We start from the raw sequence: 24,403 nt of genomic DNA on the forward strand, positions 1-24,403 counted from the left end.
AATCTGTGAACCTGTAGGCATTATAGCCTTTTAAAATGATTAATAGCCATATACCTACTTTTAATAGGATTCAAATGGGTTAACTAAAAATATATAGATGTGAAGAAGTGCCCTGGCTACGAAGACTTTTCCTTTATCCAAGAAAACCTGAATACTAGAGAGACTTCAGTAGTCTTGCTACCTCGAGGGCCTAATACTGAAATCTTTACTTTCCTGTCGGTCATCCCAATTAAAATCAATGGAACTGCTGGCGTAAAAGCTACTCCTCTTGATTAAGATTGCAGAATCAGGGTCCAAGTTGACAGAGGCAGAGATAGTAAAGGAAATTATTTGCTCTTCCATTGGTCAATGAAAGAAGCAACACCTGCATTAGAGGGATCAGACTGCAACAGAACGCATGAGAACTCAGTATACAATATTGTTTTGTACAGACTCAGAAAAAAAAATTCAGGTGTTTGGGCTAGAATGAACCATCTCTGAAAAATGTTCCATTCCTCTTGGTCCTGCCAGTTACAATTATAAATTTATGCAGTTCATTAAGTGTCAAATACATGGAGAAATGAGAAACCACCTTCTTCTCCCCCAACAAGGGAGGAATAGCAGATGTTTTGTTTTTTTCAAACAAGATAGGAGAGCTTTAGAAGTTGTTTTATTGTACTTTGGTATTTGCCATTATCACAATTTCCTTTGAACATGCCATGAATCAAATAATCCTTTAAAAGGTTGCAATGAATCACCCAATGGAGTGATAAATCTGAATCATGTAAAAAGAAAGCAGCCAACCCATGTCACTAGCATTAATTTAATGTTTCTTAGTGGGAGGATCTAGTGCTATTTCATGTAGCTTTTATTTGCTGTCTGTATCCGATTATAAAAAAAACAACCCTAACATTCTTGCAAGTTTTAGGTCTTGCTGGACAGTTTTATTTTTTTAACAGTTTATGGCAGGATATGGGACAGCAGACCAGTGAACAAAAATGTGACAGCTGCAGAGAATTACAAAGTTTTTTTTTTTTCAGTTTTACATAAAAGAGCAAACTAAAATCCATCAGGTTCTAAGTTGTGTTTGTGGTAACCCTTGAATAAAAAGACCACAGAAAGCTCTCCAAAAAGACTACAGCCATTCCCTCTACAAAAGAGAAGTTTCTTCTTTGAATTGGGTCGGAGAACGTTTTCACTGCTATAATCATTTGGTCACAAATGCATTGCTCTTGCTCCACAAGGCAGTTCTTAAGTGCAAATAATTTTGTATGTACTAACATCATACAATAGATCCATATTATAACTCTGTTCATTTTAGATACCAGAATAACATTTCTAATCATGTCAACCTTATTCAATGTTATAAACAGGGGTCACTGTACATACAAGCTCATGGTGAACACAACTGTAAATTAATTTTGTTCTTAATTTACTGAATGACCTGGGTAATCCGCTTATGCTTAATATTTGATCACCCTTCATTTTTTAAATTTTCAGAGCTATAGATGTTAGTGGGCATACAATTATCCATTCTTCTTTTAGTCCAATCACAGTATGGGACTCAGTGATGACCTTATTAGGCACTGAAGTCACAAGATATTAAATGCCAAACAAAGTAGTATTTCCTTTTACTGTTTCCAAATGAATAGATCTTTTAATTTCATATAAAAGCCCTACACTTCTTGTATTAATGGTAAAGTAAAATGGAGGGACCAATCCATACCAGTGCTGCACTCATTCCTATGTGTCACCATGTCATAAATCATGGTTCTTGGCACTGCGGTAAGCTGAGCCATTCTATGATTCTTTCCCAGTGAATTGTGGGAGAACTTTTCTGTCTGTTGGACACAGGAAGAGAATTGTTGGAAGGCACTTGAGGACCATCAGCGCTCAAATGTTTTAGCCTACATCCCACTGCAAAGTAGGTGGGTTGACACTCAGGCTTTAGCCTATAGCCCCAGACAAGTGCACTTGTCTGTACTGAGAGCACCAGCAAACTCAAGCCAGAGGGCTGTGTGTGTGGCTGGGATCAGGTTAGGGACCAAACCTGAGTGAGTGCCTAAGTCAACTATGCAGTCAACATACCCTCAGGGTTCGATCCTGCAAGCACTTCCACAGGCAACTAAAGTTACTCATATGCATAGATATTTGCAGAACCAAGTCCTAAATTTGGGCTACCATTATTAATCAAGTAAAGGCACAAAGGCTGAGATGATTAAAGTTGCCTAGGGAATTAGGACTTGCAATTAAAATGAATGGGAACTGGGCACCCAAAACCCGTAAGTGGCTTTGAAAATCTCAAAGTGTCTAATTATGTAATTAATCAACGATAATATGGAGTATCACAAGTAACAGTTTATTCATAACATTTATTGTTAAATAAGCAATTCAAAATTGTCAAAAGCAATTAAAATCCTTTTGTGATTTATTTTTGAGTGTCACTCAAAATATGCATTATTCTAGTGAAGATCAACAGTACTTTTATAAAATTTACTCTCATTTATAAAGTTATCAGGCCTACTGTACATGTGTTCTCAATTCATTCAGGTTAGGCCAGAAAATAATAGGACATTACTGACTTTCACTTTACTTTCACACTTATCCCTAACATACTGTCATTGAAAAGGACAGGAGAAAAAACAGCTAAATATCAGTAATTTGGTGGTGGGGGAAGCAGTTGAACATAATTCAGTGTGACAAGAGGCAGAATGATTTGGCTAAACCATTTCTCAGGGTACTTTGTAAGGAGGATCAGCTGCATTATTCCTTTAATAGCCATGTCTAATGCAATAGCTTGGTGGGTTTTGTCCCAAGTCAAGGTATCAGCAGCAGGTCAGAAGGTAACATTCTGTTTACACGATTATTTCCTAAAGCACTTATCTTGCCTTCGGTGTGAAAGTTGACTTTTCTGTTTGTAAGGGGGCCTAAAGAATTGAGGGAATGGGAAAAATTAGCTACACTGAGCTGGAGCTGAATAGAATTAAGTGGGAGGTCTGAGAAAGTCCTGCGGTGGCACTCAGCAGGATACCTTATTAGCCGCGTCATCGCAGTTCATTCAGGCAAACCATAACAGTGTTACCAACATTCCCACACAAAGACAAAGTTCCTCACACAGTCTATAAACATGCTTCCCCTGGCCAATTTATCCTAGCTTGACACTACTGAAAAGAGGGTTTTGTTTTGTTTTTTAAAAACAGTAACAAAACAAAACAACCTTCCTCCATCCTTTTCCCCCATAGCTCTGCCAAACTGGCTGAATTGAGGATGGAGAAGAGATGAAAGGGTATTGTCACATTTCTTGGGAAGAAACAATCCAAGGGTCAAAAATGTTATTCAAGGAGCATATTTTTAATCATAACAAAAAGTGGATAGAAACAAATACGGAACTGTGGATACCCCTTAAAATTTACCTATTTTTCTGGGTAGTGAACAATCTCACTAGAATTGCTATATTTTGTGTGTATTATACATGTAAAGGAATTAGTAGTATAAAACAACATTTTAAAAATATTATATATTTAGAAAAATAGTTACAAAATAGATCTTGCATCAATAAAGTACCTTATAGTACTAAAGAAATCAGTAACAAAATGTTTGGTCTGCGTATTAAGCAAGCTATAGACCTGCTAATATAGTGGTAACTCAAAGGTAGTGAGAAATACAGAATTATAAAAGGTTTCACAGTAGCAGCCGTGTTAGTCTGTATTCGCAAAAAGAAAAGAAGTACTTGTGGCACCTTAGAGACTAACCAATTTATTTGAGCATAAGCTTTCGTGAGCTCACGAAAGTTTATGCTCAAATAAATTGGTTAGTCTCTAAGGTGCCACAAGTACTCCTTTTCTTTTTCAGAATTATAAAAGTAATTCAAAATATATTTAAAGTGATCATTTTAGCATTTTCAAAGGCACATCGTGCATGTGAAATTAGAGGACTGTAGTAAGACAGGTTACACAAAATGCAGCTCAACATCCATAAATAAAGTTGTTGATAAAGAGGTATGTTGTAAGTATATTTATATAGCATAGTGTCATAATAAAAGGGATCTTAAAACCAGAAATAAGCAGCATGGGGTGGTAGATAGCAGTACAACCTAACTGAGTAACTGTGGTATTCAATTTTTAGGTTAAAACATTCACTGTGTTTACTGTTAATCTCACTAGAGCTTTGAGCCAGAAGGGATCTATTTCAATTTGAAACTATTAAAATAATGCTGAAATATGTCTGTGCATGCTGGGGTAAAACCTTTTCACATTTAATCTGATCACTGAAGTGTTCAGAAAGCATTGCAGAGGTTGAAACAATAGGGAAGTTTGCATACTTGCTATGTGCAATGCAAGACACTGAAGCCCCAGTGTTCACAGCAACTAGAAAGGGAGTCAGAGTAGTGTTAGAGTGAAGGTCACAGAAAGGTTACTGGATAGGAGACAGAACCACTGATAAGTATTTAACAATCAGAATCAGGTTCCCAATCAGATTAAAGAGAAAACAGTAATGGAGCATTAAATTATATACTTTTCACTTCTATTTATATTTAAATTCCAATGAGTCCTAATAACAACTCCTATAGTGACTTCTGGTGGAAAGCAAAGGAACAACGACAGTGAAATCTCTGTTACACTATCACAGCCTGGCCAGGACACTGAAGGTTGAGCCACCAGAGACAATTAAGGTTTGGCTAACACAGCACCAGACATGTGGCCTTTAGGCTCCTATTCCCATCAATCCCACCTTCACTTTTTTTTTTAAAAAAAAAAATTTCAGCCTAGAACTTACATTGGCCACCTCTTCCTTAAATATTTTTCTATAGGAATCCACAAAAAAGGACCGCTAGATTTCTAGATTCAAGAAGTAATCATTAATTTTTAAGAAAAGTTAACAGGTGACAGTCTAAGTGTAGCTAAACAGACCTAATGTAAGTGCTTTCAGTGGCATGTCCAAAATGTTGTAATATTGTCATTAAAAAGCTGAACTTTATCACATCTCTGTGCCCTACTCTTTTTGATATAATAGCTAAAACCTATTAATAATATCGAAACATCTCAAAAGGTCAAGCAGAAAACAACAAGATGAAAGGAGTTGTCAAGAAGCTAAGGCAATCATCTTAATACTCAAGGCATTTGCCAGGGCTGTTTAACTAATATGTGATGTTCACTTTTAATTTCAATATAGTGCCATTTGGGCAAAAAATGTTCTATTTTTTAATTAATTACCATGTCAGTAGCTATTAAGATTAAAACAAAGACCACATCAATAATAAATATTTAATCCAAAGAAAGGATTACAAGAAGAGCAATAAAAATCAATTTTTAGAGCTGGAAAATTGTGACTTTTTCTAGTTTGACTGGTATTTTCATTATATTGACAAAACCATGATCTTATCTGACACTGACATTCACCTAATGTAATAGCAGCCAGGTATAATGATGTAAGTACTTATCAATTTTACTACAGTAGAACACAATTCTATTACACTGAGGTTAAGTTATAAGGAAATTCTCTTGCTCTTCATCAGATGTAAAATAACACATATGGATCAAGAAATTCTAGAAACTGGTTTTTTTTTTAATAGTTCCCTGTTATGTCATAGGAGATTAAAACGCTTCCAAATAATTTGTGAAACTCACAGTGTTAATAATCTTTATATTTACTCATTGATAGAAAATAGACTCCTAGAACTGTATGTCTTAATACACATAGTAAGTATAGCTACCCTATGATATATTAAAGGATTGGGTAAAACAAAAAAACACTGTGACCATTTAATAAAAAACGTACCTGGAAACTGGGCCATAAAATGACCTGCAGAATATTCCAGCATGGGATTTTGTTCTACTACCTCACGAAAGTTAGAAATGCAAAACATACCTTTGCCTTTTGTGATATAGTTAGAAGTGATCAGAGGATAGACATTGCGTGTCCTAGTTAGGTAACCAACATTACAAGGAGAAGATTAAATAACACTACCATGGCCACTGTCTCTCCAAACAGACACACTGAAGTTTTCTTTTTATTCACAGGGTGGGTACAAGATGTGGCAGAAACTTGCCACCATTACCCTTCCAATGACCTCAGCCTGGAAGCATTGCTCCGTGGCTGTGGGAGAAAAGGAGCCACTAAGTCAGTCCTCCACCATATATGCAGAAAACACTGATAATACATAAATAAAATGACTCAGTGGTGAAAACAAATCTGAATAATCTGGGAGGGTCAAAGAATGTCTCCCTAAATTTTAAAATCTCGTGCTTCATCTACTATACAAACACATGCCATTGGTCTGAATATATCCTTAAAAATATAAATGTATGTTTCCCATTTGAAAAATTAACTTTGTAAAATTATGTAATAAATATGCAAAAACCCCCTAAAAATACTACCCAATTTAAATTCAAAAACCATGTGTACATGTTATGTAAGCAATACTCATTAGTTAATTTTCTGCCCGATGGTGTCAGACATGTAAAAGACTGAGCCAGTGGGAAAACAGCAGGAAAAAGCCCCCAGCCTTTGACTTTATCTGACAGGTTGAAAGTAACAAGATAATTTTGCTGGATTTATTCTTTGTGGAACATATTATACAAACACACTAATTTTGAGAGCACTTAACCCTAGTTTAAAGAGCGGGAGGGAGAAGAGACTGAATATTAATGAGATGGACCCAATGTGTTTAATGAAAAGTTGCTTTTCTGAATGTGACATTGGATGTTAACCCTGGTTAGAAGATATTTGAACGGAAGGCTTATTTGCCTTGGGACTACATTCTATTTGGGCACATCACAAATTTCATTATAAACTTGAAAATGCCATGATTGCAGTTGGAATATTCACTTGTTAAAATAAGTATTGTAAAAACGAGATGGATGGAATAAAACTGGGGGAAAATGATGTGGGCTACTCCTAGAATTTTCTCAAATGACCCAGATCTTTAGAATGAAGTTTTCCTTTGCCTAGAAACGAAGTGGCTTTTCTTTTCCTCATTCAGCTGCTAGTTCTGGGAAAAGCCCAAAGAGAAACATTTAGATTGGAGGGGTCTTTGAGAAGATGTGACAGTTGACTGATGAGCATCCATAAAATGACAAAGAATAGTTGTGTGAAGCCTGTGCATCACATCGCCTCTCCCTGGGAAACTAATTGCTCTGAATTGTTAATAGTAACATTATTTTTCTGGCAATCATTTCTTTTGAATACCCAAAATGAGCATGAAACAGCTCCTTTGACCGGACATAAAAGTTAAATGTCCCAATGTTGATCAAATTAACTTCAGCTATGTGACAATGGACTATATTTGTGAGAAAATAATGAAGGGCACAAAGGGGTGCTTTATGCCAAGATTTCACAGTTGTAATGTAAAAATGTTTCTGTTGAACTAGGCCAGGCAACATTTCAAAAGGAAAACAGAAGAGCACTGTCACTTTCAAAAAAAAAAAAAGCTCATTTCATGGATCTGAATGGTCTGGATAATTTCAGGAAGTTTCAAAGGTTGGCACATCAAGAACGCCAGCATCAAGCTACTATCTCACATGCTGATTCTTATTTAACTCTCATATAATACTCATAAAGGACACCCTCTTGTAGTCCTTAGTCAGGCAACAATCCTATTGAAGTTGACAAAAATTTTGCCTGAGTCAGGGCTGTAGGATTTGGCTCAAAAGTAGTCTAATTTCATGCAGACAAAAAGACTAATTCGTAAATAAAATATTTATGTAGGTGTGAAGTGAAGCATGTGATCTACACTGTTAACCGCATGTTCCTCTCCCTATTTCACACATGAACGTAATTCCCAAAATTTAGAAGTTATGAAGATGCAATTGCGGTGAAGATAGGGGCAGGATTAGGCAAGTACGTTATCCAATATGGGAAGGGAAGCAGTTTTCAGATGTTCACTTCTGAAGCATATGGAGTAAATTCAGTCTCTGTTATATCAGTGTAAATCCAGAGTAACACCACTGACCTCCAAGAAGTTAGACTGGATTCATGCAAATGCTGAGAAAAGGATTTGTCTATACAGTCTACAACAAAAAGTCCATGATAATTCTGCCTTCCTCACCGTCACTGAATTATAAAGGTAAAAAATAACATGACACATTACACACATACTCCAGTTGCCCTTTGCATATTCTCCTCACCACATTATTCTTATGCCTCCTCTTTTTGTTTTTTAAAACCAAAATAAGCTGTTTACTATTCTAATATTATTAGATTAAATATCTGCCTTCGAAAAATCTTATTCAGAATTACTTCATAATCATGCAAACATTTCTAGATACCTCTAACATCAACTTTCATTTTTAAAAAGTTTACAATTTAAAGATATTTTAGAAGCTTCATGCCTATGTACTAAAGCTTTGGCATAAAATAATATATGTGGTTAACAAGACTTTTGTAACGTTAAAATAATTTACTTAAGTTTTACTTGTATCTATTGCTTTTAATTCTTGCATAAGAGAATCTTGTGGTCATTTGAACCCCACATTAATGAGGTTGTAGGTAGTTAATGTTTATGAAGATATTCACAGAACTGCTGATGCACACAGAGGACAGAACTGTGGTTCACTTACTCCCACCATAACTTACATCAACTGTGAGAAGGTGTTTCTGTTTCATTCACTGAAGGTTTAGCTCATTAAACTGTTTTCCTTCTCAGTATTGTTCACTGAGTCTGAACTGCGTTGCAGTTAAATGCTCTTTAGCAGTTTAAAGGCTTTAGAGGAAAAGACTTATCAGCCTCTGTTTTTAACAGCACTAAATCTGCATTATTAGTTCATGCAGATAAGGGGATTTAAAGGCCTGGCTTGAAAACTCTCTCTTCTATGTTTATCTGACACTGCATAGCTCCAGTAGCTCAGCTGGAAATGTAGATCTATGAAGCTTTAAAGAGAGATTAAAGCCAAGAAAAGAAGTACTTTTCCCCCTATAGATGTTCTCACTTTTCCTTTTCCTACTGTCTGAAGGAGCGATGGCAGACAATGGTCAAAGATGGTTCCCAAAACCTTCTGAATGGGGACACTGTTGGTGGTAGCATTCATTCAAAGTGAGCTTCAGTGTATTGTCCTCCCCAATCAGCAGATCAGAATAGAGTTTGCTGGTGGCTGCCAAAAGGTTAGCAGTGCCCATGAAAGGGGTTTCCCATTATTCACTGCTCTTACAGAACTCCTCTTTTGTGCTAGTCAGCCCATCATTTCACTATGGAGGTCCGGATCTGCGGCTGGCTGCTCTCTGAAAATGAGCAATTCATGTGAATGCAAACCCACAGTAGTAGTGCAACCTAAAATTGAAGGTTTTCTTTTCTAAAGACAGGGGAGTTAGGGCAGTTTTTGGCAATGTCACATTTTAATGATATACCATCATGACATCTTTGACCCACAGTTAACACTAATACTACAGTCTGATTTCCTTACCCTTGCCAGGGCATCGTGGGAGGTCCAAAGCCAAAATTAGCTAAATGAAGCACATAGCATGCTGTGGCAAGCAAGCAATAAATAATACAGATAGATCTGTTTAGGTTCCTTAATGCAGAACAAAAGAGAAGAGGGACAGAAAATCAAATGAAAACAAAAAAAAACAAAGCAAAGGAAAGGAAAAACTATCTTATCTGTTGGGGTACTGTAACAATATATATCAATTTTTTTGGCTAAAAGCACTCCTAGTCAAGCAGATCTAGAACTCACTGAAGCTCAGTTCATTAATTCAAAGTATATCTTAAAAACTTACACAGCCAACCTATTTACGTTACATCAATAAGGTTTATGATTTTTAAAAAATGTTTTAACTGCTTTACTTTGGTAGAAATGGCATCAGATGATTTCTCTTCTCCAGCCCTCCCAAAAGTGAGAATGACACACTAAATGTTAAAGCTTTTCCTACCTACCCCCTACTGGTATATAGTGGAAAAGTAGGGTATGCACGCAGTGGAAAAAAGCTAAATCTTTCATTAAGTAGATGGGCCAGTTTTTAGCTAAATGAAAATTATCCTGGAGACATAAGCAGAGAGGTAAGGCTTTGGCTATTATATTTTCTAAATAAGAAAATATCTATAACCAATTCTATACTTTAAAAGCCTTTCAATGGAAATCTAAAAATACAAAAAAAGCACAATACTGTCTACATACAAACAAGATATTTTACGCTGCATATCTAAATTTGGGTCTATTTCCTCTTCATTTTCTATAGGAAACAATCACTAAAATCAACTATTATTCTTTTGTAGAGAATTCCTTACAGAGGAGTTTATTTTATGCAACATCTCAATGCAAAGAAGGACATTGTGTGTAAATGATGGAGAGAGGAGCTGGTTCATTGATCATGAGTCACCCTTAATCTCAGCCCAACCTTTGAGCACAGCCTGACCTTTGTTAGGGGGGAGGAATGGGGATTTTTAAAGATCCTCCCATATTTGTACCCATTTACCCCTTCTCCCTTGCTCATCTGACCCCCCCCCCCCCAAACTAGTGCTCCTTATAAGGCTACCCATCCAGTGCTGCTCAAATCAATGGCTTGCGGGAGGGATTCACAAGCCACTCTCAGTACCTGCGGTCTGAATTTGGATTCCCCATATAGCGACACTCTTAGGCTGATCTCCAGTATGTTACGGCTCAACCTTTTCTGAAAAGATGTGGCTATGACAGTTTCTTCACTGGTCTTGGATATCTTTTACTGAAAAGCTCATTCTCAGTGGCATACGTTGCACCTTGGCACCCCTGACAGGAGGAGCCCCAGACCACGCTATATTTAAATACAGAGAGGCTATCTTAGCTAGGGCCCTACCAAATTCACAGTCCATTTTGGTCAATTTCATGGTCATAGGATTTTAAAAATCGTAAATTTCATGAGTTCAGATGTTTAAATCTGAAATTTCACAGTGTTGTAACTGTAGAGGTCCTGACCCAAAAGGGGGCTGTGGTGGGGGTCGCAAAGTTATTGAAGGGGGGTTGGGGTATTGCCACCTTTACTTCTGTACTGCTGCTAGCAGCTGCGCTGCCTTCAGAGCTGGGCGGCTGTAGAGCAGCGGCTGCTGGCTGGGAGTCAAGCTCTGAAGGCAGCGCCACCATCAGCAGCAGTGCAGATGTAAAGGTGGCATAGTATGGTATTGCCACCCTTACTTCTGCATTGCTGCTGGCAGGGCGCTGCCCTCAGAGCTGGGTGCCTGGCCAGCAGCTGCCGCTCTCTGGCCACCCAGCTCTGAAGGCAGCGCGGAAGTAAGGATGGCAATACTGCAGCCCTCCGACAATTACCTTGCAACCCCCCCTGCAGCTCCGTTTTGGGTCGGGATCCCCAGTTTGATAAAATTTGGTCTTCCCAGGGACATCTGTATTGTATAGCGTAAAATTACACAAAAGACCAGATTTCATGACCTCTGACATGTTTTTCCTGGCTGTGAATTTGGTAGGACCTTAGTCATAGCTCTGCAGTAATACTAACCAAGGCACAGGCTTCCAGGAGAGGAATCATCTGGAGGCTATAGGGGAGTGGGAGATTGATAGAAGCATTTTATGGAGGAGTGATGTGAGGTGCTAATGTAACACCGTGGGCAGGATTGGACCAGGGACTTCTGAAGCTTAGTGCATGAGCCTCTACCATATGAGCTAAAAGCCAACTGCCTCTAAACTAAGGCTATAGAGCAGACTCATTTAACTCTCTCTCTCTCTAAGTGTCAGAGTAGCAGCCGTGTTAGTCTGTATTCGCAAAAAGAAAAGGAGTACTAGTGGCACCTTAGAGACTAACCCATTTATTTGAGCATAAGCTTTCATGAGCTACAGCTCACTTCATCGGATGTAGCTTACGAAAGCTTATGCTCAAATAAATTGGTTAGTCTCTAAGGTGCCACAAGTACTCCTTTTCTCTCTAAGTGGTCTTGTTGCCACTAGATGGGACAGAACACCACACCCAGAAGGTGTGTGGGTTACAGTAGGATTTGTAGGGAGGGAACTTGGGAAATATGGGGGCTTAAAAGGAGGAGTAGGGAAAGCAGCATATCATGGTATCCAGACAGGTCTAGTCTTCACTAGGAGAAAAAGTCAGTTTTTAGCACATTAGCTATCATGTTCAAATCCTACTGAGTCAAGGAAAATTGTAGTTTTAATGTGTGTTAGCTGGTCGAGGACCCTATGGTTTGCCTCAACCAGCTAACTTATGTGCGTTACAGCTACAACTTGCCTTGTCTGCATTAGGATTTTAAACATGTTAATTAATATACATTAGAAAGAAGACCACACTGGTGCCAGATGACTTCACGTGTGAGGGTGAGGGGGCAAAGTCTGGGGAGAGTGTATGTAAGAAGGTGGAAGGGACGTGTCTTGGAAGGAACAAGGGAGGGAAGGTTGGGTGCAGGGTGATGGGAATCTGTTAAGAAGCAGGGAGATGTAACTACTAGCAATGTCACAGAAAGCATGCATGTGTGTTTGAAGAGGAGAAAATTTCAATATTTAGATAAGAAAGGGAAAGAGAAAGAACTGCATGAAAAGAACCATGTTATGAATGAACCTATTCACTCCTGATATCAAATTATTCCTAACTTATCTGTAATTGCTTAGAGAGATTCCTAAAAAGTTAAGTTACATTTACAGTATCACCATTACGTCATAGACAACATTGCATATGAAAACGTCTTTAAAGATAAACTTTTAGGCTCTATTTCTCTGGGAAACATGAAGTCAATCAATACTTCATAAAAGAAGCATTCAAATCTTCCAGAGAATCATTAGATGTGACAGTTCAGGCTACTGCTGTATAAATATACTTCCTTTTTGCCTATACATTGCCAATACATGTATGCCCATACATAAATCATCTTTTCTTGATGGCTGCCTTTATTATGGATCCATAACTGCTAAAGAGGATTATCAAAAGTTTCTTTGGCATATTCTGACAGTCCACTGCCCACTGGACTGAGTTTACTTTGTTAACACTGTTATAGACCGTGGTGCTATCAATAGCTATGGCAGCTGTGTACAAATAATACATTCTCTTTTACAAACAGATTAGATGTTTAGCGTACACTGCTTCTGTTGAGATTAACATACCTTGCATTAAAAACACATTTGAACAGCAACACTTTTTGTTTGTACATAGCCCCTGTGTAGACTGGGGGGAAAAGGTGTACTTTTAAGATGTGCTAACACCATTTAAAAATATACTTTTTCCCCCCAGGCTACAAAAGGCTATAGAAAATCCATAGAAATTCCCCAGTCTTTTCAATTTCTTTTAAAATAATCAGCATTACAAATTGACCTCTAATCAGATCCATGTGAAAACATTCTTAACTCTTATAAAAAGTGTACTGTTTTAATCTGTATTCGTGCAGTTTTGCAAGTGGAGGAAAATGCTATCAACAGTATACTGTGTGTAACTGTTTTTCGACAGTGGAATAAAAATCGTGGTATGACTAGAAAGTATTTTTTATCATAGCTTTTATAAATGACTGAGGGGAAGAGGAGGATGAGAGAGACTAATAGAGTCTAATACATACCTATCAAGTACATAACCAAGAGCCTTATGTCGTATTCCTGAGTAAACCGATGGGCTTGTTTCCCAAGCAATTAAATTGGAAGCATCATGGAAAAGATGAATGTTTACCAAGTCAAAGGCACTATGACAAAGGAAAAACAAATAAAATGACTCAGGATAAAAGAAAAAAACATTATTAGCAAGCAGTGGAGCATTCAACATCATAGCACAACATTGTATATTCACTGCTACGGCAACTTACATTTACTCATCCAGACAGTGCAAAGTTATGCTATCGTACCAGAAATTGCCATGGAGAGTAGCACCAATCTGATCCATGGTTAAGGTTTCAGCTAGGCTTCTGTTTACTGTTTATGTATTATGCAAAAATAGAAAGATTGAGATCAATTACAGCTCAGAAAGAGGGGTGGGGATTTTTGTGCAAACTGGGCAAATTGTAACATGACATACGCATAACTTGAGCTGGCTGGAAAATTGCAGATGAAACAGTGTTTTGGAGATTCAGCTAAATTGAAACATTTTGTGGAAATGGTTTGATTTCACTGAAGATCCGATGGAACCTACCTGACTTCCTGCCAGCTCACCTGCCTGCCCACCAGTGGGCTACCAGGAACCCCAGGACTTCCAGGGTCTGTGGCTCCAGGGCAGCTTCCAGGCAGACAGCCCCAGAGCTGGTGTTCCATTCCCTTTCACTGAGAATTTTTACATTTTTGGTTTTGGTCCTCGTTGGAATGAAACCAAATCTTGAAATATTAAAACACTCTGCAAAATGGAATTACCTTTCTCTTACCAGCTCTATGCATAACAACTAAATAAGAACATAAGAATGGCCATACTCGGTCAGACCAAAGGTCCATCTAGCCCAGTATCCTGTTTTCTGACAGTGGCCAATGCCAGGTGCCCCAGAGGGAGTGAACAGAATAGGTAATCATCAAGTGATACATCCCCTGTCGCCCATTCCCAGCTTCTGGCAAACAGAGGCTAGGGAAACCATCCCTGCACATACTCGCTAATAGCCATTGATGGACCTATCCTCCATGAATTTATCTAGGTCTTTTTTGAACTCTGTTATAGTCTTGGTCTTCACAACATCCTCTGGCAAAGAGTTCCACAGACTGACTGTGCGTTGTGTGAAGAAATACTTCCTTTTGTTTGTTTTAAACCTGCTGCCTATTAATTTCATTTGGTGACCCCTAGTTTTTGTGTTCTGAGAAGAAGTAAATAACACTTCCTTCCTTACTTTTTCCACACCGGTCATGATTTTATAGACCTTCATCATATTCACCCTTAGTTGTCCTTTTTCCAAGCTGAAAAGTCCCAATTTTATTAATCTCTCCTCATATGGCAGCTGTTCCATACCCATAATAATTTTTGTTGCCCTTTTCTGAACCTTTTCCAATTCCAGTATATATTTTTTGAGATGAGGCGACCACATCTGCACACAGTATTCAAGATGTGGACATACCATGGATTTATACAGAGGCAATATGATATTTTCTTTCTTATTATCTATCCCTTTCTTAATGATGCCCAACATTCTGTTTGCTTTTTGACTGCCGCTGCACACTGAGTTGATGTTTTCAGAGAACTACCCACAATGACTCCAAGATCTCTTTCTTGAGTGGTAACAGCCAATTTAGACCCCATCATTTTATATGTATAGTTGGAAATATGCTTTCCAATGTGCATTACTTTGCATTTATCAACACTGAATTTCATCTGCCATTTTGTTCCCCTGTCACCCAGTTTTGAGAGATCCTTTTGTAACTCTTCGCAGTCTGCCTGGGACTTAACTATCTTGAGCAATTTTGTTTCATCTGCAAATTTTGCCACCTCACTGTTTACCCCCTTTTCCAGATCATTTATGAATACACCAGACCCTCGCTAGAATGCAGGATTTGGGATCCATGCGTGGTACCGCGTTAACGTGGGGACCGTGTTATAGCGGGGACCACATTCAAATGAATTGCAATTAAAGTAATTAAATTTGGGATTCATGGTCGCAACCGCTTTATATGCGAATTTGTGCTATACTGACGCGCGTTCTAGTGAGGGTCCGGTGTATATTGAAAAGGAGTGGGCCCAATACAGGGACACCACTATTTTCCCCTCTCCATTCTGAAAACTGGCCATTTATTCCTACCCTTTGTTTCCCATCTTTTAACCAGTTACCAATCCATGAGAGGACCTTCCCTCTTACCCTACGACAGTTTACTTTGCTTAAGAGCCTTTGGCGAGGGACCTTGTCAAAGGCTTTCTGAAAATCTAAGTACGCTATATCCACTGGACCCCCTTGTCCACATGCTTGTTGACCCCCTCAATGAATTTTAGTAGATTGGTGAGGCATGATTTCCCTTTACAAAAACCATGTTGACTCTTCCCCAACAAATTATGTTAATCTATGTGTCTGACAATTTTGTTCTTTACTATCGTTTCAACCAGTTTGCCCAGTACTGAAGTCAGGCTTGTAATTGCCGGGATCACCTCTGGAGCCCTTTTAAAAAATTGGCGTCAATTTAGCTATCCTCCAGTCATTTGGTACAGAAGCTGGTTTAAATGATAGGTTACAGACTACATTTAGTAGTTCTGCAATTTCACATTTGAATTCCTTCAGAACTCCTAGGTGAATACCATCTGGTCCTGCTGACTTATTACTGTTTAGTTTATCAATTTGTTCCAAAACCTCCTCTAATGACACCTCAATCTGGGAGAGCTCCTCAGATTTGTTACCTAAAAAGAATGGCTCAGGTTTGGGACACTCCCTCACATTCTCAGCCATGAAGACCGATGTCAAGAATTCATTTAGTTTCTCCGCAATGGCTTTATCGTCCTTGAGTGCTCCTTTAGCATCTCGATCATCCAGTGGCCCTACTGGCTGTTTAGCAATTGATCTTGTTTATGTAACCCTTGTCTGCCCATCCTCCTTTCCCTCCCCCTGTTATCGCAGCTTTCAGTAGCTGTGTCATATCTGCCATAAGAATGTAAGGTCTTTGGGGTCGGGATTGTGTCTTGCTATATGCCTGTACGGTACCTTGCATATTTTGGACAGTGTTGTAATAGGAACAACAATAATTATATCTTGGCAATATTCCTGTCTATATGATGTCCTTTGCAATGTCAATTGCACTATACCCTCTATTTTTACTTCCAATTTTAAGAAACATTCTAATGAATATAATGCCCCTATACCTTATACCATTAGCATCTCATTCTGCTTCCATTGAACAAACCCTAGAACTTCACAGTTCCAGCCTCTGCTTCTGTGTTGCAGCAAACATTTCATTCAACAGCTTTGCTTTGAGTAGGCAGATTAAGGGTATATATGCACTACAGGTGTAAGGTGTGATTTCCAACTTGAGGAGACTGTGCTAGCTCTGATCGAGGTAGTGTGCTAAAAACAGAAGTGTAGCCAGGGTGCTGCAAGCAGTGCAAGGGATTCTCTGGTCCAAGTATATACCTGGGGTCTCAAATGGATTGTATTTGGGGTGGCTAGCCCTTCCCGCTGCACACGCTGTTACAGTTACACTTCTATTTTGAGTGCACTAACTAAATCAGAGCTAGCATGCGTATGCATATGTCAACTCGAGCTGGAAAATATTCTAACTTCGGGGTAGACATATCCTTAGTCTTTCTACTCAGAGTAAAGGTGTTGAAGGAACTGTTTGCTGTGGCACAGAAGCAGAAATTGGAGCCATGAAGTTCCAGGTTTTATATAATGGAAGCAGTTTTAGCTACCAAAATACAGAGTTTCATTTGCTTCTGTGGCCTTTGAGGCTGTGGTTAACCAATTGTCAGTCTCCAGCCCAGAGGATTTTTTGTGAGTGAGAGAAGCTAGAATTTTCCCCAAATTTACAATCTATAAAGGTTTTAAAAACCTTTGGGTAAAAGGAACTCTATAAATCATTACGAAAAGTAATGTGTTTAAACAAATCAGAATTTCTTACACATGTGACCACCTATTATTTAGTGAACAGGCACATGAATGCTTAAACAGATTACTATAATCTTACACCTATTTCATTATGTATATGTTCTCTGCCTATGTCTGACCCTTCTCCATCACCTTTGGATGCCTGCATGCCCATCAGAGCATCCTGATAGTAGTCACACACGATTTTGAACACAGCAACTGCAATTCTGCTCATCCCTTAAGCAGATCACACAAAGGTTTGTGGGGCCTCCTCATTTTTACTCTTTATCATGGAGTGGCCTTCTAAAGGGCAGGCAGAAAATAGCCCTATGAAAATTATACACAATGTGAAGTTAAATCAGATCATTCAGTCACTCAGCCCAATCCCTCCAGCAATTATTCATTTCCTATCTTGGAGTAAAAATTTACTCTGAACCCATCTGTGAACAATGTTTTCTCTAAACACAGCTTCAACATGCCCCAAAATAGAAAGCCCAAGAAGGCAGCACAGACCTTGGGGTCCCTCATGAGGCAAGAAGAAAAGGCTTGGTTAGTTACCAATAATTGGTGTTCTATAAATATATATTCCTCCACAGAACCCCATCCTTGGAGGCACATGCTGTGCCACCTGGATTCAGGAAGATTAAAAAGCATTAAAGTTATCCGACAGTTGCCTGCCTAATTTATGGGCCAAACCAGAGTTTGCAAAGGAGGAAGTAGCCCTTCCCTTGTTTCTCACCAAGTGCTCAGCCAATTACTGTGCATATGCTAAATACAACAACCAAGAACAATATTCATCACTTACGAATATTGCATGTGAACATTTGTCACACCGTTTAAAATCAAACTCTCCTTGTTTTAGGATCTGAAATGGCTACACGTTCTAAATATCCACAGAAGAGAAAAATACCTTTGTTTTTTATAACTATCTTTGAACAACACAACACACAAAGAGCTACAGTAGAGAGTCAGAGAACATGGGAAATGTGGTGACACACCAACAGTTCCAAGTTCAATGGCAAATGGAAAAGCTGCAACTTGTGGAACAGGGCTGAGGTGCCTCCCTTATAGATATGGCTATGGTGCATATATTGTGGCATAATGTTACCCTATTACACCCTTACTGCTTTTTCCAGTTCTGGACCCATACTGCAGCACACATGATTCTAAGAGTAAGGATCTGTGAAGGCAGTTTGGTGAATATTAAGTATTTTTCCTGTTTATTCTTGTCATAAGATAGGAACCACGTTCAAGCTTTCTGGGGTTGGGACTCTCCTGTGTTTGTACGGTATCCTACACAATCAGACCCCAATCCCAATATAGGTAATTATTAATAATATAATTTGCATAGAAGCAAAATAAACAGCTTCAGTGATTATAAAAACTCCAACACACCTTCAAAACCTGTATCACCTACATAAACCCTTTGTCTTGCATATGCCTCTGCTGTGAATGTTACTCATTTAGGATGTATTTCAGCAAGGAACTTTGGCACATATCTAACTTTAAGCACATGAACCTTGACTTCAAAGAGACTATTCATGAGCTTAAAATTAGGTACATGCATAAATACATTGCTGTAAAGGGTCCTAAATCTGGATCAAATGTGTTGAGAACACAGAATCTCAGAGAGCGCCAGTTCTCTATCTCACCCAAAGAGTTAACAATATTAATGCAACCAAATAAAAACAGATAAACTATCTACCAAAGAAACTTCTAATAGTCAACTGCAGATGACCATTAGAAACAGAGTTAATAGGTGGTACAGCTTCTTTTCAGAAAACAGTTTTATATGTAATATTGGAATGATGTTGGACATTATTTGGTTGTTAAAAAAAAAAAGTTCAAGGCACAGATGGCTCATCAGGCTGATGCAGCTTAAGGCACATCAGTTTCCACAGCCAATAGCTTTGACTTCTCACCTCTGCAGATCAGGTACCCATTTTGCAGTTGGGTGAACTAGAGGTAGCCTTTCAGTGTGAGATTGAGCAAAACTCAAACCCAGAGCCTCAGGGATTGTAGTCAAGTACCTTAACCACTCAGTCACTATGCCTCAACCTATTTGAGGGTACCATATTCATGCTTTCTTGATGGTAGAATATATTATTATTTACTCTGCTTTGTTTCTAGAATCTAATGGATGCCTTTGATATTTAGAACAAGATTTTCCATTCTCATTATCCAAAATTATATCAGAAACAACAATAATTTCCCCAAAAATCTTCTATATCTATAGCAGCAGTTTACCAACAGCTTGAAGAATAAGAAATATACATTTGGTGTTCTTGAGAGATAGAGCTTTCCTCTTTCTGAGCCAAACATTCATTCCTGGATAACGAAGGTGAAATTTAACCAATTTTTCCAGTTTTTTTCTTCCCAATTTTTGTCCCTTACACTCCTTTTAAATTTTAAAGACAAATAAAGAAATATGCCCCAAAATAAATAAATATGAAATAAACTTAAATGTCTCAAATATAGAGGCTTTTCCTCTTAAATGTACCACAATATCAGAGTCAGTCTGCACTGAAGTTTCTCTGGTTTAGGTCACAGAGACATGTGACCCATTCTCAGCCAATAGCCACTCTACACAATAATGCTGGGCTTTAAAAACTATTGACAAGTTAAGAAATAATGCAAAACTAACATAAGAGTGAATGTTAGTTCACATGACCTTCTCTCTTATAAGCCTATCATCAGACACAACTCAAGTAGGTTTGGCAATCTCATGATGTAATACACATAACTGATAGTCAAGTACAGTCAGTGTCACAAACTTTTTACATTATTTTCTAAGTAACTTTATTTTAGGATAAGTTACTAATTCATCTCAGGGTTACACAACAACAAACTCACACTTTCCTAAGCATTCTTAAACAGAAAGGATTGCTAAATATCTTAAATATTCACCATTTTTACTGAATATATTTATATTTAAAGACCTGTGCAGCAATAATAATTTATTGAAAACAGGAGACATCTATGAGGGATAAACCTCTCAATTCCCTTTGATTTCTTATGGAGGCACTATCCCATCTACCATATAATAACTAAAAAATGTAACCCTACAAATAATAGCCAACTGAATATTTATGATTCCGAGTTTTTAAATATTTGGCCAGCATAGGATGAGCCACGATCTGGGCCCAAAATAGCAAGGCAGACCTAAATTCTGCAAATAAAGAACAATTGCTCATTGCAGATGTGTTTCAGTGCACAAATGTGTAGCAGGAACTGATGTATATGGGCTTGATCCAACACCCATTGAAGTCACTGGAAGTTTTTCAATGGACTTAAGTGGGTACTGGCTTGGGCTCTAAATGGCTAGCTGAATGAGTACATAGAGAGTGGTGTATTTTTTCATAAATACTTCCAAAGCTTTTTGGATATCTGTGCCTCACAGATAATTTTCTTGATCAGTCTAATGGCAACTATGCAAATATTAAAATCACATTTATAAAAGTGAGTTTTACCACTTGTCATTTACAATTTACTGAGCATTATTTTGCACATAATAAGGCTAAGCATGATCTGTCATCTCTTCTTTGTAGCAAATAAATTAGGTTATATACATAAAGTTTCTCACAGAAAATACATATGAAATAAAGATAATCATAAATAACTTAATAGGATGCAACATACCAATCAGTAATACACCATCTTGTGCGAATGAAGCCTTTTCTGGACCATTTACACTGAAAAATAAATAAGCAATTTAAATAAGTCAGCTTAAATGAAGGATTGATGGGAGTGTATGAAGAGGTTAAATATACTTTACAAGAGAATATTTTTAAACTGTTTATTGAGAACATAAAATGAACAATCCATATAATGTTTAAGTAATGAGCACTATGAACTATACAAATAAAATATTATTCTCTACTATAAGGATTTAAATTACACGGCTTACTTCTTTGTTTCATTAGTCTAACTATAAACTTGAAATAAAAACTACTTAAAAAAACCTAGTCACTTTTACATAAGTGAGTACTAACAAGGAAATGATTGTTACATTTGTACTTTCAGAAGAAAAATAAAATTACTTTGAATACATACCAAAACCCCCACAACCAATTCTTATCAATTGTGCATAAATGCCTTAACTTGTTTGTAAATTTACCTAAACTGTGAAGTTGCATCATGGAGTTTTACAATGAATTTAAATGAATGGGACATATTAGAAAACTGTACTTTTTCTGCAGATTCTGCCTACCTAAAAATTCTGTAAAAGTTAAAGTGAATTTTAATGAGAGTGTAACAATACATTTATCAAAACAGCAATATCCTCTGTAAGATACAAAACAACTGCCAAGGTATAATCCTGCTGGCATAGCAAAAGAATTCTTTCAGCCGTGGTCCTAAATTGCTCTACCCCCCCCCCAAATTAATTAATTAAAATTAAATTACATTAACAAAGCCATTATGTTGAATCCCATATATATATATGGCTACAGTGACTGTGATGCTGGACTATTCATTGCCCCAGATATACTTAAATGATGATGCCTGTGATTTTGTGGCAAAAGACTGCAACTACTTATAATAAATAACTATTAACCATAGTACAGCATCCTTCAGAATTGAAGTAATCACACTTCTGGCCTCTCATGAGGCAATATATACACTTTTGACATATACCCTGAAAGGTGCTTTCTTTTCTCCTTACTGTGAACATAACACTAGATGAAATTCTCCACTCACCCCAAAACTCTACCCTAATAAACTGGTGCCTAACAAAGTCCAAACCACCCAAATACCCTGAGAGAACCTGTTTCAATATAGAAATAAAACCCCCTCCGGCTGCATACTCTTAGCTGTCACCTACAACCCCATACTGGAACTCATACAAGGCATCATCAAACAACTATAACCCATAACCAGTGGGGACCCTATCCTGAAAGAAATCTTTCCTGAACCCCCTCTTCTGGCCTTCAAAGATCCTCCAACCTCACCAAGCTCATCATCAGAAGCAAGCTCCCCACAGACCAAGAACTACCAACTCAAAGCGGCCCGAGGCCCTGCTAGAACAACAGATGCAAAACCTACGGATATATCTCCACTGCTACAAGTGATCAACACCCACACACACTACACACCTTTCAAGATCTATGGGTCCTACACCTACCTAATCACAAAATGTGGTGTACTTCATCCAGTGCACTAAATGCCCCAATAACTACTATGTGGGTGAAAACAGACAATCACTACTCTCTCAATTGAGCTCACACAGGAAAATGATAGAAGACAAAAATACCATATCACCTGTGGGTGAACACTTTTCAAAAAGCAATCACTCTGTATTTGACCTATCAGCCTTCATCTTCAAAGGAAACCTGCACAACACCTTCAAAAGATGAGCTTGGGAGCTTCCATTCATAACTTTGCTAGAAACTAAAAGTCACAGTCTTAATAAAGACACTGGATTTATGACTTATTACAAAAATATGTAACCCACTAATCTCCCCTTTTTGTACTATGACTACAGGGCTGTTAATGGGCCACTTCGCCTTGAATAGTCTCATAGAATATATACTCACTACTTATGCTAAACTATTTATATGATCTTGTATTTAGCTGTGAAACTCTGAGTACCTTTCCCAGACCTGAAGAAGAGCTCTGTGTAACTCAAAAGCTTGTCTCTCTCATCAACAGACGATGGTCCAGTAAAAAATGTTACCTCACCCACCTTGTCTCTCCAATATCCTGTGACCAACAGGACTACAACAACACTGTATACATAAAGTCAAAGCAGACTATTTTCTCATTATTTTTCAGATGAGCATCACCTCTTATTTTCTTCTCTTTAATTGTACATCTATCTTCCTGGCAACCGGATCATTTAAAAATATTACCTCCCTGGTTCTTGCGGCAACAAATCAGCAGTAACCAATCAGAAGAATGCAAAAAATACATTGTCCCTTTACTAAGGTTCCCTTACCCCCAACAAAATCCTCTTTATATTCAAAACATCAGTTTATAGAGATACTTTTAAAATCTATATTGTTTTGACTGAATAACAACTTGAACTTGGTAACTTGAAGGTGAAAACTTACATGAATATTTTCTTTTAACACAAGTTCACAGTGGTTTGTGTAAGTAGAGTTATCCAGAAATGATGGGCTACTCTCACTGATTTAGTTTTAATTTAAGAAAAAGACTATTTAAGCATCTGTTTTGGAAAAAAACATATACAATTATGTGGATTAAATAAATTTAAGAGAAAAAAAAGGGAGTCCACTTTCTAGTCTACAATTTTTGATAGTGTCCCTTTAAATACCTATATCCAGGATCTGAATTTTACAGTCACATCTGTTGAGCAGCTCTCAAATAAGCAGCTTAACTAAAGAACAGTTTTGGCTGAAACATGCTAGTGAGGATTGCTGGCATTCTCATACACTTCATATAGTTTCATCAGCTTTATATTGATTCAGCAACTGGAAAAACAAGAAAATGTTCAACTGAAAATAGTATAAAGTTCAAGAACATTGATTAACAATAAAGTGCTTCATACAAAGACTCAACATTTATATTTGGAAATGTGAACAGATTGCACTATGAATGCTTTTTCTTCTATTTTTTTTTCATGACTTGAATTATGTCCCCATAATTTCAGATAGTTTGCTATACAGGCAAAGGGTGTTTTCAGGACATTTTAGCTATTTTTTAAAAATCTGACATGATTCTGTGCCTTATTCTTCCTGCATCAGGGATTTGTTTGTGCCTGCCAGTTGTCCTTTCATAAGAACGTTTCACAGTCTGTGATTCAACTTTGGGTGCCTGAGTGACAAAAATGAATGTAGAAACACTGAAATTAATTTGTTTGAAGAAGAGTTGAGGGATACCAAAGGGGAGATTTGAGAAGAGATAGTTGACTTGTGGGAAAGTTATAATTTTAACACCACCAATCCTCTCAATGAGAGATACCGTAGTGGTATTCCAACCCATTTTTCTAGTCCTTTGATAGCTTTTGTAAATTGTTTAATAAAATTAGCTTTGAAGAGTTCTCCTTTACCCGAAACATTGTGGATACCAAGATACCTAATTTGTGAAAGC

The 24,403-nt window shown here is 37.6% G+C and overlaps 1 protein-coding gene across 7 annotated transcripts in view; it reads right to left on the reverse strand.

Moving 5' to 3' along the window:
• INPP5A (inositol polyphosphate-5-phosphatase A) overlaps positions 1-24,403 on the reverse strand; it is a 408,827-nt gene that overhangs the window by 115,274 nt on the left and 269,150 nt on the right. For all 7 annotated transcript variants that reach the window (XM_027819502.3, XM_037905636.2, XM_043552493.1 and 4 more), the window contains 2 exons: positions 20,993-21,045; positions 13,445-13,564 (listed from right to left, as the gene is read on the reverse strand). In XM_027819502.3, the coding sequence (XP_027675303.1) occupies positions 13,445-13,564; positions 20,993-21,045 (173 nt within the window). The remainder of the gene's footprint in view (positions 1-13,444; positions 13,565-20,992; positions 21,046-24,403) is intronic.

The sequence above is a fragment of the Chelonia mydas genome, chromosome 7 (genome assembly GCF_015237465.2).
Source record: "Chelonia mydas isolate rCheMyd1 chromosome 7, rCheMyd1.pri.v2, whole genome shotgun sequence".
NCBI classification, from domain to species: domain Eukaryota; kingdom Metazoa; phylum Chordata; order Testudines; family Cheloniidae; genus Chelonia; species Chelonia mydas.